General features: G+C 56.7%; 1 protein-coding gene across 1 annotated transcript; it reads right to left on the bottom strand.

The window, feature by feature from the left end:
- Positions 1 to 1,201: 1,201 nt before the first annotated feature.
- Positions 1,202 to 14,791, bottom strand: CALU (calumenin). Its single transcript, XM_030960669.1, has 7 exons — positions 14,739 to 14,791; positions 9,901 to 10,135; positions 5,731 to 5,924; positions 2,261 to 2,427; positions 2,099 to 2,159; positions 1,616 to 1,815; positions 1,202 to 1,496 (listed from the first exon to the last, which is right to left on the bottom strand). The coding sequence occupies exons 2-7, from the start codon at positions 10,119 to 10,121 to the stop codon at positions 1,392 to 1,394; spliced, it is 948 nt and encodes a 315-aa protein (XP_030816529.1). The 5' UTR covers positions 10,122 to 10,135; positions 14,739 to 14,791; the 3' UTR covers positions 1,202 to 1,391.

The following is a 14,791-nucleotide window of genomic DNA, read 5'->3' as shown; positions in this document are numbered from 1 at the left end:
GGCCCCAAGCCCCAGGGGCAGAACTCCCACAGGCCTCGTGTGTCCCCACACCCCACCCAGGCCCCCTCTCCCCGAACCCTTCAGGCTCAGTCCAAGGGGCCCTCCCAGACCCCGGCTTAGGGGGAAACAGGGAACTAGGGTCCGTCCCCCTCGGCCCATCGGGGGGTGAACAGTTTTATTGAGTTCCAACCGATCCGGATCCCTTCAATCAGCCCGAGGAGAAAACCGAGGAATAAACCCGGAGGAGGCGAAAAATCCGTGTTTAGAGTTGCCACAGGGGCCTAAATCCTCGTGGATGGGAGCCGGGGGATGTTAGGAGAGGGGCTGTTGCAGGGCTGGGTGGCTGCACCAGAGGCTTTCCCAGGGTTCCAAAAATCACTTCTGCTGTCCCAAATCATCCCTGATGTCCCAAACTAACCCTGCCATTCCCAGATCACCCCCAGCATTCCCAGATTCCCAAGCCCTGCATGGGGCCATATTCCCAACCCACTTACCACTGGATTTAGGGAGGGGAGGAAAAGGAGGAGTAGAAAGAGAAGGAGGAGATGGGAGGATCCGGTCAGCCCTCGGAAACCTTTGGGAAAGGATTTAAGGGAAAACCTGGGGATTTGGAGATGGCCGGGCCCGATTCCACGCAGCTCTGGTGGCTGCAGGGGGACAAGCAACACAGAAGAGAGAAAACCTCGGGAACTGTCCCAGAGCGGGGTGGGATGAGGCCCTCCCCCAGGGGTCTGGGGGATTCAAGGCACTTGGAGCGGGGCTGGGGGGAGGGGCAGCGACAGGGGAGGAGGGTCCAACCTCCCTGGGGTCACCTCCAGGTCACCCCTGGGTCCTGCTGCTGCCCTGATGGTTTTTGGGTTTTCAGTGCTCACTTTTCATTCCAATTTCACATCAGTGTTTCCATTTAATCCAATTTCGCTTATTTGGTTCCAATTCCATTTCAATTTCAATTTTCAACTTTGATTTCAATGTTTAATTCCAATTCCATTTTTAATTCAAATTTCAGCCCAATTCAAATTCCAATTTCAATTCCAATTTCAACTTTAATTCCAATTCCAATTCCAATTCTAATTTTTATTCCAACTGCAATTCCAACCCCAATCCCTCTGTGAATTCCCCACTCCCCCCCAGGCCCCCGGGCCCCGCAGCCCTGGGCAGCCCCGTCGCTGCCCCGTGCGCCAGGGGAGCTGTCCCCACACGTGGTAAAACCAAAACATACAAAAATAACCCAAAAGTCGTTAAAATCCGGGGAAAACCCACAACGAGACGAGCCCCAGGTGCCGGGGGAGTGTGGCTTTCCCGAGCCCCATCCCCGGGAGCCAGGATGGGGTCTCTCCGCGGAGGAGCGGCCTCGGCCAGGGACGGAGCCCACGAGCGCTGCCGGCTCGAGCCTAGAACTCGTCGTGCCGCACCAGCGCCTCCCCGAAGTCCGTGGCCTGGCTGCCCACGAACAGGTCTGACTTGTCCACGATCTCCTCCCGCGTCAGCTTCCCGTCCTGCAGGGAACGCCACATCCCGCTATTTCCCCATCCCGCTATTTCCCCATCCCACTTCCCACTATTATCTCCCCACTCCTCCTCCTGCTCCCCAAATCCCCCCAGAGCTGCTGGCCCACCTTGTCCTGGTCGGACTCGTAGACGAGGTGCCGGGCCTCAGCCTCAGCGTGGTCGTAGTCCGAGGGCAGGATCCAATCCTTGGTCTCCTCCTTGTCCATCTTCCCGTCCCGGTTCTTGTCCCGGAACTCCACAAACTGTTCCCGCTCTGTCTTCACCCACTCAGGCTCATCAGCATCACCATCCTGGCTGTACATGTCACCTGGGGGGACAGCAGCATCAGCCCCACGGCCCTGTCCTCACCCCAAGGATTGACCCAAAGCCTTGAGTTCCCTAAATCCATCCCCAAAACCCCAAAGCACCACCTGGGTCATGATTTCACCCGAAAATCCTCGGTGGAGGCCTAGAGGCAGGTGGAAGTTGAGACAGAGAAGAACATTCTGTGAGGGGGAGGACTGGGAAGGACATGGTAGCAGTGGCTCCCAGGGGACGGGGACACTGAGGGGACATGGACAGGACACGGAGCAGCAGCACCAGCATCTCACCAATGTACTCCTCCAGGTCAATGAAACCATCGCCGTTCTTGTCAATGTCCTCCATGGTTTCCTGCAAGAAGGTGCCTGTGTGAGCCAGGCCCGAGGCAATTCCTGCCCCTCAGTGACCACCCGCCACCAGAGCTTCCCCAAGTGCCTCCGCACTGGCCCCACCTGCACAACGATGTCCTTCATGTAGTCGTATTCCTCGGGGTGCAGGAAGGCCGTGAACTCCTCCTTGGTGGCGGCCAGGTCCCCGTCCTTGTCGGCCATCTTGAAGCGCCGCTCGTCCCGCACCATCATCTGCTTGTAGTTGAAGCCATCGTCAGGGTCCGGATCGTCTGGGGAGCACAGGGAGCACCCGGTCAGCTCGGGCAGGGCGAGCACTCGTAACCACCAACACAGCCTCAACCAGCTCAACAGTCTCAGCTCAACCTCAACCTCCTCTGCTGAACCTCGGCTTCCTCTCAACTTCAACCTCAAGACAACTTCGATCTCCCCAACCCAACCTCAACCCAACCTCAACCTCCCCCACTCAACCTCCTGAACATAACCTTCTCATCCTCAACTTCCTCAATGCAACCTCAACATCCTCCACCCAACCTCAAACTCAACTTCCTCCCTCTCAGCACAACCTCCTGATGCTTTGCCAGCAAAAGCTCAATTGCAGCCACCCCTTCTCTGCCGTGCCCACTCCCAGGAGGAGGAGGAGCTGCGCAAGCCCTGGGACCATGACATTCCCAGGGAGAGGCCCCAAAAGACAGGCCTTGGGGGCTTTGGCCGGCACGGCCAGAGGCTCAACGGGAACTATTTTGGGAGGGGAATGTGTAAGGGGATCTCACTCGCTGCCGGCAGTGGCAGGGCCAGCAGGCACCGGCCGGGTGGGACCGCGGGGCACGCGTGGCCGCTTGGCACAGCCCTGCCAGCAGCAGGACAGCACTTACAGACACAGAGTGTCCAGCAGCCCTGGAGAATGTGGATCCTGGGGGACACTGCCACGCTCTGCTGAAGTTAAACCAGAGCTAGGCCCCATCTAACAAGGTCTCTAAGCCCCTGTGTCCCTCCTCTGTTACCTGGGACAAAAGGCAGGCATTGGAGAGCCCTGGATTAAGGGGCTCAGGATTAAGGAACTCTGGAGCGTCCATTAAATATCCAAAGATTTTGACTTTACGGCAACTCTAGGGCAGAATGAAACCCAAATTCCCCATTCTGTTCCCAAGGTTTGGCCTTGAGAAGCAGCACAGCCCCAAACAAGGAAACCTAATTGATGGGTTTGATGGGGGAGTGGTGGCGGAGCAGATGGGTTAAAAAGGGTTAAACCCTCCCAAAGCCCCCAAAGTTACTTCCTGCCTTGGTCCCTGGGCTGGGAGAGGTTTAGAGGAGCAGACAGAGCCGGGGAGTTTTGCTCAGAGTATGGCAGCAAAGCCACAAAGTCAACCCAACATCTTGTGTCCTGGTTTTGGATCCCACCATGGGATTGAGGAATTAACAAAAATAGGAGTGGTGATGATGATGATGATGATAATATTCTGATTTTGAAGGGAGTCTCAAAGGAATTTTCAGTCTCAGATGAAGCTCTTGGACGTTTATCACTTGATATTCCCTGCTTCCCAGGTCTCCCCCCAGCACAACCCCACACTGCTCTGTGACACTTCTGGGGGCCACCCAGTGACTCATCCTGGTGAGTAATTAATTAATTAATAAAACCACTCCCAGCACCTCATTCTGCTGACAAAACACCACATTCTGGATGCTCCAGAGCAGCTGAGGGCAATGCCTGGCCCCATGCATCCCTTGGCCGCGGGTCTACACTCAGGAGGCACTTCCAGAGGCATTCCAGCCCCACTCTGGCCAGGGAGGGGAGCGAGGAGAAGACAGGGGAACATTTGAGCAGCAAGGAGCTGTGGAAAAGTAATTCCTGCCGAGAGGAGCCAGAGCCAGAGCGTGAGGCAGGATCCTCCCGGCGCTCCGTAAGGACACAAGTATGTGGGAGCAGCAGGAGTGGAGGCTGCACGGGGCCTGCCAGGGGCACAGAGCTGCTCCAGCTCTGGAACTGGCTGTGCTGGGGGCTGGGCACTCCCCACACCCTGCCAGACTGCGGGGGAACTGCTCCTCCAGCTCATCAAGGGGGTTCTGTTAATGCAGGGCTCTCTCGTTACGGCTTTTCCTCGTGAATGCTCACTTTTCCTTATCCAACACCTGCAGGTCCGAAATGCCACCCCAGACCCCTCAAACTGAGCTCAAAGCCTTCCCAGGACCTCTCTGCCCCTTCCAGGCTGGATTCACACAGGCAGATTAGCCCAGAAACCCATGGCAAAGGGAGCTTTGGGAGGTGCTGCCCCAGCCCAGGGGTGTCACAGGGCCTTCCCTGGCCACCAGCACAGCAAATCCAGATCCTCCCGGATCCCAAGGGAGATGGATGAGCCTCCTGTGCAGCGGCTCCCCCTCTGCACATCCCGCGGAGCAGTTTGACTATTTTTGGCAATATTTAGGAAATTAAGAGTGGATTCAACACTCCAGAGCTGCAGCTCCTCCACCCGGGCCAATCTACAGCGCTGGAGGCCAGAGCTGGCACAGGGCTTGACAGTTTAAGGTTTTAACCCCAAAAGAGCTGCTGCTTCCCTCACTCCCAGGGATGTCTGAAGCCATGCCACACTGCTGGCCCAGCACCTGTCCCAAAATCCCTGAGTTCTGGGCTCTAACACTGCTCCCAGGACAAGGGAAAGCAACTGAAATCTCTGCTAGTGGTTTTTTGTGTTTAGGGACACAATGGACACACCAAGGCAACTCCACAACTGCGGATCAGTGAGTTCCACCTGCTGGTCCCAAATTCCCCCACAAACCAGGAATTCCAAAGGGCTGGAAACCCCCATTCCCACATGCCATTCATCCCAAAATCACCTGGATTCAGCCCAGAGCTGCATTTGTCACCAGGGCCATTATTAATGCCCAAGTGTGGCTGCAGAGGGGAAATGGAGGGTGTGAGGTGGGTAAACTTTCTGTTGGGGAGATTTCCATGTATTTTGGGTTCTTCTCCTTGGATTTCTCTTTGCTAATGCCACCAGGAGGTCAATTTGTAGAGTTTTAGACGTTTTAAAGTGTAACACTGGGGACATCTGCTCCAGCTGGCCCCACCTATACCAAGGCCACATCCTATATCATATTCCTGTGCTTACCCCAGGGGACAAATCCATCTCAGGTCAGCCAAGTGCCAGCCCAGCACCACTCCACATTCTCAACCACAACTTCCTCTGGGCCTCCCTAATCCAGGCCCCAAACTCCCCCTCCACCACAATCCCATCTGGATCCACATCCATCCCACCAACCATCACTCCACGAGCCCACCCTGATCCATGACCACCCACTGACCATCACTCCATGAGCCCATACCAAATCCATGACCACCCACTGACCATCACTCCATGAGCCCATACCAAATCCATGACCACCCACTGACCACTGTGCCACGAGCAAACCCTGAGCCATGACCACCCGCTGACCATCACTCCTTGAGCCCCACTGACCACAGTGTCACAAACCCATCCCGACCACCTCCACCCCACCGACCCTTGGTGACCCAAAGCAGAGCAGGATGTCCCAGCTGCTGGCTCCAGGAAAGGGCCATGCCAAGAGCCAGGACCTACCCAGGATATATCCATAGGTGGCATTTTTATACTCCTCCCAGGAAACAAGCCCGTCCTCATTGAGGTCATGGCCCTTCCACTGGCGCTCCACATCCTCGTAAATCCAGCGCTTTTGGGCAAACTTGATCCAGGCCTTCAGCTCCTCCACTGTCACAAATCCATCTCCATCCTCATCTATTTTCCCTACAATCTTCCTAAGGGAAACACAGAGAAATGCAGCAGAAGTTAAAAAAATGAGAGGTTAGCAGGGAGAATGGGAAGGGTCAGAGGGGGAAAGTTGAGGTCATTACAGAATTTGGGAATTCAACCATTTGGAGAGTTTATCCTTAAAACCAATGTATGGTTCAGCTGCCAAAACTTTGGCTCAGACATGAAAATCCCTGGCTTTTGGACCGCTCAGGTTTTGGCTTCTTCAGAAATTCTGAGTTTTAGGGGAAAAGCTTCCTTTCAAGCCCCTGGGAAAGACCCATCCATGCGTCCTTCGACCAAGATGGTGCAGGTGATGAGTACGGACCCATATTTATATTAAAAATGGGAATATCGGCTCTGCCTCTCCTGGTGATGCCAGGAGAAAGTTTGAGGTAATTATGAATTTGCAAATTCAAATTCCATTTGAAAAGTTTATCATTAAAACCAACGCTTGGGTTAGCTGCCGATAAGCAAGGTCAGCTGCCAAAACTCTGTTTTGGACACAGAAAACACTGGCTCAGACACAGAAATCACCAGCTTGGCCACTCTTGAACCACTCAGGTTGTGGTTCCTTCAGGAATTATGAGTTTTAGGGGTAAACCTTCCCTGTTAAACCTTAGGAAAGCTCCATCTGCACGTCCTCCTGCCTCGCCGGCGCTGGGCGAGGAGCATGGACACACATTTCTGCTAAAGCCGGGAAGTTTGGGGAAGTTTGGCTCTGCGGGAGGAGCGGGGGCCGCCCAAGCCCAGCGGAGTAGAGCAGGCCGGAGCTGGGCCGGGCAGACACCAGAGCCGCAGCCCCGGAGCCTCCGGAGCCGCGTGCCTCCGTTATTTTTAGCAGCAGCTGTAGGAAAGGCCGGCAGGAATGCGGGATCCAGGGGCAGATGGAGCCGGGGGGTGGGGGCTGCTTGATCCGCAGCAGCGCTCGCTCCCCGGAGCACTCCTGCCTCTGTGCTGGGGATGTTTCGGGCTCCTCGGATCAAAATCAGGGATAACGCTCCCAAAATCCTTTGTCTGGTGAAGCAGGATCCTGTTTTTCTCCTCTAACATGAAGGTTTAACAGAAAACAGGTCAGGAATCCTGAGCTCCAGCCCAGGTATTTGGGGAATTTTAGAAGACAGGTGGAAAACAAGGAATTTTAAATTTTAGATCGCCGCTAGGAGTATTAATTCCAAAAATATTGACGCAAAGGGAAAACCGGGCACCGGAGCCACCCATGCTCACGCCCAGGTTTCCGTGTTTCAGAATTGCATTGGTCTAGGAAAACCAGGAATTCCTCTGTGGCACAAAGGATGTTCCTGGCAATGAGAAGCTGGAGAGAGACTGGAAGAACAAAGGGAAAATGTGGAATTTAGTTCTGACAGCGAGAGGCCAGAGTGGGGGCAGTGGGCAGGGCTTGGAGACCTGAGTGATTTTATAGAGAAATATATAAAATAAATATGTAAATATAAAAAATAGCTCATCAATAGTGCCCAAATTTATGCACACATATGTAAAATATTATAGAAATATTTCAGAATTTTATATATCAACGTGCAAAGCGTCCCTTCCAATATTTCTGATTAAATACAGAAATATGCAAAATGTCACACAAATATTCAAAATTTTCTGTATAAATATATAACAAGTCAATCAATATTATAGAATTATGTAAAATATCACATGGATATTAAACATTTGTCCATGTAAACATATAAACCACAAATAAATCTGTCAAATCCTTCCTATTTCAGGGAAAAAATTCCATGTTGCCCTCTCCCAAGAAGGTACACCACTGGCAATCCATGGGATTTATTAGGGAAAATCCCTGGAATGGAGGACCAGAGCCGGCAGGGGTTGATGGCCAGGCAGTTTTTCCAGGGCAGTTTCTACGGGGTTAATTAGGGAACAGCTTCCCAGGGAAGTCAAACCCTCTCCAGTGCTCAGGAAGCTCCCAAACCTCCTCCCCACCCTGGTCCGGGGGCTGGCACCAGCTGCTCGCGGCTGCTTTCCCAGGGCAGCAGCCACCAAACCCCTTCACTTTGCCAAAGGCCCGTCCTGCCCCTGGCAAGGGCGGGCAGCAGATGTTGGGGAGGGCGGCAGCTGCTCCCCATTCCCACTGCCCACTCCTGTTCCCACTGCCCGCTCCAAGGGACGGGCACTGCTCCGGACACACGGACACACCGACCGGGGCAAGCAGCGCTCCCAAGCTGCAGTCCCAGGGCAGGAGGGGAGCGAGCCGAGGCAGAGCTCCGGCAGGAAAAGCGGCCCCTGCTGCAGCACAGCCCCTCTGGGACACAGAGCTCAGAGAACCCCCCGAGATAAGGGGTTTATCAGAGCTCCTGGGCTTGGGATGGCCGGAGCTGGCCCTGCCGACAGCCCTGGGCTGTTTGTGCGCAGGGCTGTAAATCCCCCATGGAAAGGCGTTCCGGGTAACTCGGCAGAACAATGGGATTGAGCCGTGACGGGCTCTGGGACCCAGCCCTGGCATCGGCAGAGGCACAGCTTCCCTCCCATCTGACACTGCTCCAGGGGCATCGAGGCACTCCCTCTGATTGTGCCAGGAGGCAAAAAAGGAGACAAAACGCCTCCTGGATCCTGTATTTTGAAACTTATGGAGGAACCAGGGCCTGGCTCCAAGGGATCAAGGGGTTTTCCAGTTTAAATTGTCCCTGGAGGGAGGAAATTCCCTCTGGCCACGAAGTGCTGGGGGAGAGGCCAGCACCTCCTTCCCACTGGGGGCCTGGACGATCTATAGGGAGGGATGGAACCTGGCACCCCCTGCCCTGCACATCCTGCTGTGGGAATTGGCTCACTCTGGAGGTGTCCCCAGCAGCCACACGTGGCTGAGCTTTTCTTTCCCATCGGGGAGCATTCCGAAAAAACAGCCCAAGATTCACCATGGGCTGTGGTAGGTGCTGCTCCAGCAGCAGAGAAAGGTTGGGATGCTTGGCTGAAAAAATCAAGTCTGACTAAAAAAAGGGGAGAGAATCAGGTGGAATCTTGAGAGGAATTCCTGGCTGGGAGGGTGGGCAGGCCCTGGCACAGGGTGCCCAGAGCAGCTGGGGCTGCCCCTGCATCCCTGGCAGTGCCCAAGGCCAGGCTGGACACTGGGGCTGGAGCAGCCTGGGACAGTGGGAGGTGTCCCTGCCATGGCAGGGGTGGCACTGGAGGGGCTCTGAGGTCCCTTCCCACACAAACCATTCCATGAAAACCTAGCCAAAGGCACCCAGTTCCAAGGTGACTGGAGCCCAGCATCCTGAGAATGTCCCGAGCTCCCCAGGGAGCCTCTGTGCCCCAGGCCCCCCACCCCGCTGGAGGCTGCAGGTCCCAGGTTTGAGCCACCCTGAGCCCCAGAACAACTGTGGCAGCAGCTGCTGTGGGGGCACCCGGCCCTGCACGGCTCCCGGAACCATCCTGGGCCAGATCTCAGGGGAGGAACAGCCAGATCCCAGGGCAGGCATGGCCGGATCCCAAGGGAAGCACGGCTGGATCCCAGGGCAGGCACGGCCAGATCCCAAGGGAAGCACCGTTGGATCCCAGGGCAGGCATGGCCGGATCCTCATGGGAAGTATGGCTGGGTCCCAAGGGAAGCACGGCCAGATTCCAGGGCAGGAACAGCCAGATCCCAGGGCAGGCACGGCTGGATCCCAGGGGAAGCACGGCCAGATCCCAGGCATGGCCATCCTGGATCTGAGGGCAGGCACGATCATCCTGGGGTCCCAGCAGAGACCCTGGAGGGGGAATCTCCATACAGGCTCTGTTTCCCCATCTCCCAGCCAGCTTCCAACCAAGAAATACCAGTGATCCCAGGGGCTCCAGAGGCACCCAGAGAACAGGGAGCGAGCACAGCACAATGCAGAACGCCCCTGTCTGCTCTGGAGTTTTGGGGAATGCCGGGCACAGGAAATGGCTCAGGGTGGCTTTTTGGGGAATTCCCGCAGGGGGAGCGTGCCCGTGTGTGCACTCCCGCTCCGGGCAGGGTGGGGACGCTGCCCTTACCCCAGGCGCTCCTTGCTCTCCTCCGGGGTGAGCTGGTCGAAGCTCTTGGCCTCGTCGGCGCCCAGGAAGGCGTCGTGGTCGTAGTCGAAGCTCTGGGCGTCGTCGTGCTCGCGGGCGCTGAGCGGGGCCTCGCGCACCACGCGCTCCTTGCGCTCCGTGGGCTTGGCCGAGCCGCACAGCGCCCACACGCCCACGCACAGCAGCAGCCACGGGAACCGCATCGTGCCGGGCCTGCCTGCGGGGACAGGGACACCAACGTCAGACAGGGACACCAACGTCAGACAGGGACACAAACGTGGGACAGGGGACAGGGACACCAACGTGGGACAGAGACACCATGATGGGACAGGGACACCAGTGTGGGACAGGGACACCAACGTGGGACAGGGGACACCAACGTGGGACAGGGACACCAATGTGGGACAGAGACAGGGACACCAATGTGGGACAGGGGACACCAACATGGGACAGGGACAGGGGACAGGGACACCAACGTGGAACAGAGACACCAACGTGGGACAGGGGACACCAACGTGGGACAGAGACAGGGGACAGGGACACCAACGTGGGACAGGGATACCAACATGGGACAGGGACACCATGATGGGACAGGGACACCAGCGTGGGACAGGGATACCAACATGGGACAGGGACACCATGATGGGACAGGGATACCATGATGGGACAGGGACACCAGCGTGGGACAGGGATACCATGATGGGACAGGGACACCAGCGTGGGACAGGGACACCATAATGGGACAGGGACACCAATGTGGGACGGGGACAGGGGACAGGGACACCATGATGGGACAGGGACACCACCGTGGATCAGGGACCAGGGTACAGGGACACTGCCATGGGACAGGGACAGTGCCATGGGACAGGGAGACTGCTGTGGGACAGGGACACTGGGACAGGGACACTGCCATGGGACAGGGATCCTGGGACAGGGACACTGGGACAGGGACACCGCTGTGGGACAGGGACACCGCTGTGGGACAGGGACACCGCTGTGGGATGGGTTGTTTGGGAAGAATAGGGTTAAGGGCCAGTTATCTTGGAAAAATTGGGGATTAGGGCAAATTATCTGGGAGAAATGGGGATTAGGGCATGTTTTCGGGGAAAAAATAGATTAATATTAATACAGATTATGGGAGCAAAAATGATTAATTAATCCAGATGATCTGGATGAAATGATAAATGTGGATTGTCTGGGCAAAGATGATGATTTAATGCAGATTGTCTGGGAAAAATGGGGAATTACTGCACATTATTTGGGAAAATAGAGAATTAGTGCAGATTTGTGTGGGCACAAATGACTAATAAATGCAAATTATTGGGGAAAATGATGAATAGTCTCAGATCAAATTGATGAACTCATCCTAATTATCAGGGCACTGTAATGAACTGATATGGGTTATCTGGGCAAAAGTGATTCACTGACACGGATTATCAGGGCACAGGCATCCATTAACACGGATTATCAGGGCACAGTAACTAATTAACACAGCTTATTGGGGCACAGGGATTAATTAACCCAGATTATGGGGCACAGTGAATTTCCAGCCCCCGTGCACGTGGGCCATGTCCCGTTTCCCCAGAGCTGCTCCCGACCCCATCCCAGAGCAGCAGCTGGGCTGGGAAGGGATCCAGGGGTGGGGAAAGGAGGGGAAGGGGAAGGGGAAGGGAAGGATCCAGATGGAGGAATGAAGGACGTGCACACAACCCCCTGCTCTCCCCCACATCCCCTCCCCAAGCCCTGGTGCTCCCCCAGACCCGCTGCGGGTGAATCCTCCCCACAGACCTGCTCCCCCACACCAGGACCCGCCTGGCCAAACCACCCAAACGGGCCTGGGACCCATGGCAGCTCTGGAAGGATTCCAGAGGCTCATCCCTTTAGATCCCAGCAGAAACTCAGGTGTTCCCCGTGCTCATCATTGAGATCCCATCTTAGATCCAGGTGTTCCCCATCCTGATCTCTTTAAATTTCAGTCCAGGTATTCATCATCCTGGTGTATTTACCCTTAAATTTTAATCAAGACATCTCTGGGTTTTAACTCTTTCATTCTAAATTTAATGCAGATAGTCATCATCCAGAGCTCTTAAATGCAAATTTAATTCAATATATTCCTCACCTCTATTGCTTTAAACTAAATTTAAATCCAAGATATTCCCCATCCTTACCCCTTTATATTTACATCCAGGTCTCGCACATCCAGAGCTCTTAAAGATAACTGTAAACCCAGGTATTGCCATTCCTTATCTCTTTAAGTGTGTGGTTTAAAATCCAGGTATTCCCCTTTAGCCTGAACCTCAGCCCTTTAACCTGAACTCACACCAAGGAGTTCTGCCCTGGGAGTGACCCAGGAATGACCAGGAGTGACCTGGGACTGGTCCCACATCAAACCAAGGCAGTGGTGGCAGGACATGGGGGAAAGGACGTGGAAAAGCCCTTTCCTTCCTGTTTCTGAATGAGGATTTCTCAGACCATTCAGAAAATCCACAAGCTTCAATCCCTTGGAAGTGGGGGAGGAGGAGGCATGGTGAGGGGATTTGGGTTACAAAGAGTAAAAGTCACTATTTTAGTGTTTCTGGGGAGGAGAAACCTTCCAGGAGGGAAAGCCAGTGCCAGGCGTACGTGGAGCTCTGGGTATCCCTGTCCCAGGAGCTGACTCCTGCTCCCCTGGGTATCCCTGTCCCAGGAGCTGACTCCTGCTCCCCTGGGTATCCCTGTCCCAGGAGCTGACTCCCTCCCCCTGGGTATCCCCAGGAGCTGACTCCTGCTCCCCTGGGTATCCCTGTCCCAGGAGCTGACTCCTGCTCCCCCTGGGTATCCCCAGGAGCTGACTCCTGCTCCCCTGGGTATCCCTGACTCCTGCTCCCCTGGGTATCCCCAGGAGCTGACTCCGCTCCCCCTGTATCCCCAGGAGACCCTGCTTGGGTATCCCTGACTCCTGCTCCCCTGGGTATCCCCAGGAGCTGACTCCTGCTCCCCCTGGGTATCCCCAGGAGCTGACTCCTGCTCCCCTGGGTATCCCCAGGAGCTGACTCCTGCTCCCCGGGTATCCCCAGGAGCTGACTCCTGCTCCCCTGGGTATCCCCAGGAGCTGACTCCTGCTCCCCTGGGTATCCCCAGGAGCTGACTCCTGCTCCCCTGGGTATCTCTGAGGAGCTCACTCCTGCTCCCCCTGGGTATCCCCAGGAGCTGACTCCTGCTCCCCTGGGTATCCCCATCCCCAGGATCCAACTCCTGCTCCTCTGGGCACATCCCAGCAGCCCGGGGCCCCTCCCCAGGATCCAACTCCTGCTCCTCTGGGCACATCCCAGCAGCCAGGGCCTGCCCAGCTCCGTGCTGATCGCAGGATCAGCCCAGCCTGGAGCACAGAGTGACCTGGAGCGGGTCAAACAGCCCGATTTTATCTGCCAGTGTCCACACAGAGCCCGAGGCACTTGGAAGTGACCAAAGAGGGACAATCCCAGCTCCGGGCAGGGCCGGGTGCCACGAAAGGTGCTCAGAGACACCCAAACCCACAAACCACAGTTATCCATAAAGAATTCTCCAGGAAAGCCTGGCAGCACCAGCAGCTCCTGCTGACCAAGGGATGGGCCCTGGACTCCCTGTGGAGATCCCAACCTGAGGGAAAGCAGAGCCCCTCTCCTCCCAGGGGCCCTTTGGCCCTTTCCTCCCAGATAAAGGGTGTCTGGGTGGGCTGCAGGGATGTCGGGAGCAGGAACCAGTGGTGGGAAGATGTGGGGGTCAGAATGGGGGCCCAGACCCTCAGCTGGGGAGGAACTCGGGATTCCAGCGGGGCTAGGTGGGATACAGATGGAGGACATTGAGATTCCAAGGAAACTGATGGAGAAACTTGGGATTCCAGGTGGGTTTGCTGAAATGTTGACGGAAAAACCCAGAACTCCCATTGAGTTTGCTAGGATACTGACAATGGAATTCAGGATCCTGCACTGGGCTTGGAACTGTGGTGACATTTCGAGAAAATTGATGGGAAGAAGCCCCTCTGGACACACATTTCCCATGTGGGAGGCCAACAGCATCCCATAAACCCCCCCGAGGCAACGCAACTTGTTCAGGTTTGGGAATCAGCCTGCTTTGGTTTTTCACGGGATGGATCCCATTGGAGCAGCCAGGGAACAATTAACTGGGACCCCAGGGTGCCGCCCCGGGGCACGGCGAGGCCGAGGGGAATTCGGGCCCTGAGAAGGATGTTCGGATGTGGGGGAGCCAGAACAACCCCGGGGCACAAACGGGCTGCTCCTGCCCAAACTAGCCCCGGCCTCTTGGGGTCACCGAGAGCTGCGGGAGAGGAGCACGGGCTTGGGGCGGCACCTCCTCGGGCCCCACAGCCCGTTATACCGGTGTCCCGAGGGTCCCACAGCCCGCTATCCCGGTGTCCCGGGGGTCTCGCACCCCCTTTCCCGGGGGTCCCACAGCCCGCTATCCCGGTGTCCCGGGGGTCCCACAGCCCGTTATCCCGGTGGATAACGCCCGGGACAGGCAATGAATTCCCGCGGGCCGGTCCCGCCCGGGCCGCGAGATGCGGACGGGGCTCCGTCCCCGGGACCGGCGGTCCCGACCGGCCCAGCCCACGCGCTCTGGGCCCGGTCACGGCACCGCGCAGCGGGACGGGCCGCAGGAGTCGCGGACGCGGCGGCGCCGCCGCTCCCGCCCGTTCCCATGGAGACCGGGCCCGGCGCCGCCGCCGCCGCCGCGTTACCGCTACACCGCAGCGGCCTCGCAGAGCCGCTCCCGCCGCTTCCCCGCGCCCCAAGCCTCGGCCCCGGCCGCGGTGCCCATCCCGGTCCCTTCCCGTCCCTCACCGTCCCCTCCGCCGCCGCCGCTGCCGCCGCCGCTCCGCGCACCGGAAGTCGGC

This window comes from Camarhynchus parvulus, chromosome 1A (genome assembly GCF_901933205.1).
Source record: "Camarhynchus parvulus chromosome 1A, STF_HiC, whole genome shotgun sequence".
Classification (NCBI taxonomy): Eukaryota; Metazoa; Chordata; class Aves; order Passeriformes; family Thraupidae; genus Camarhynchus; species Camarhynchus parvulus.
This window is presented reverse-complemented; position numbering and strand designations above follow the sequence as displayed.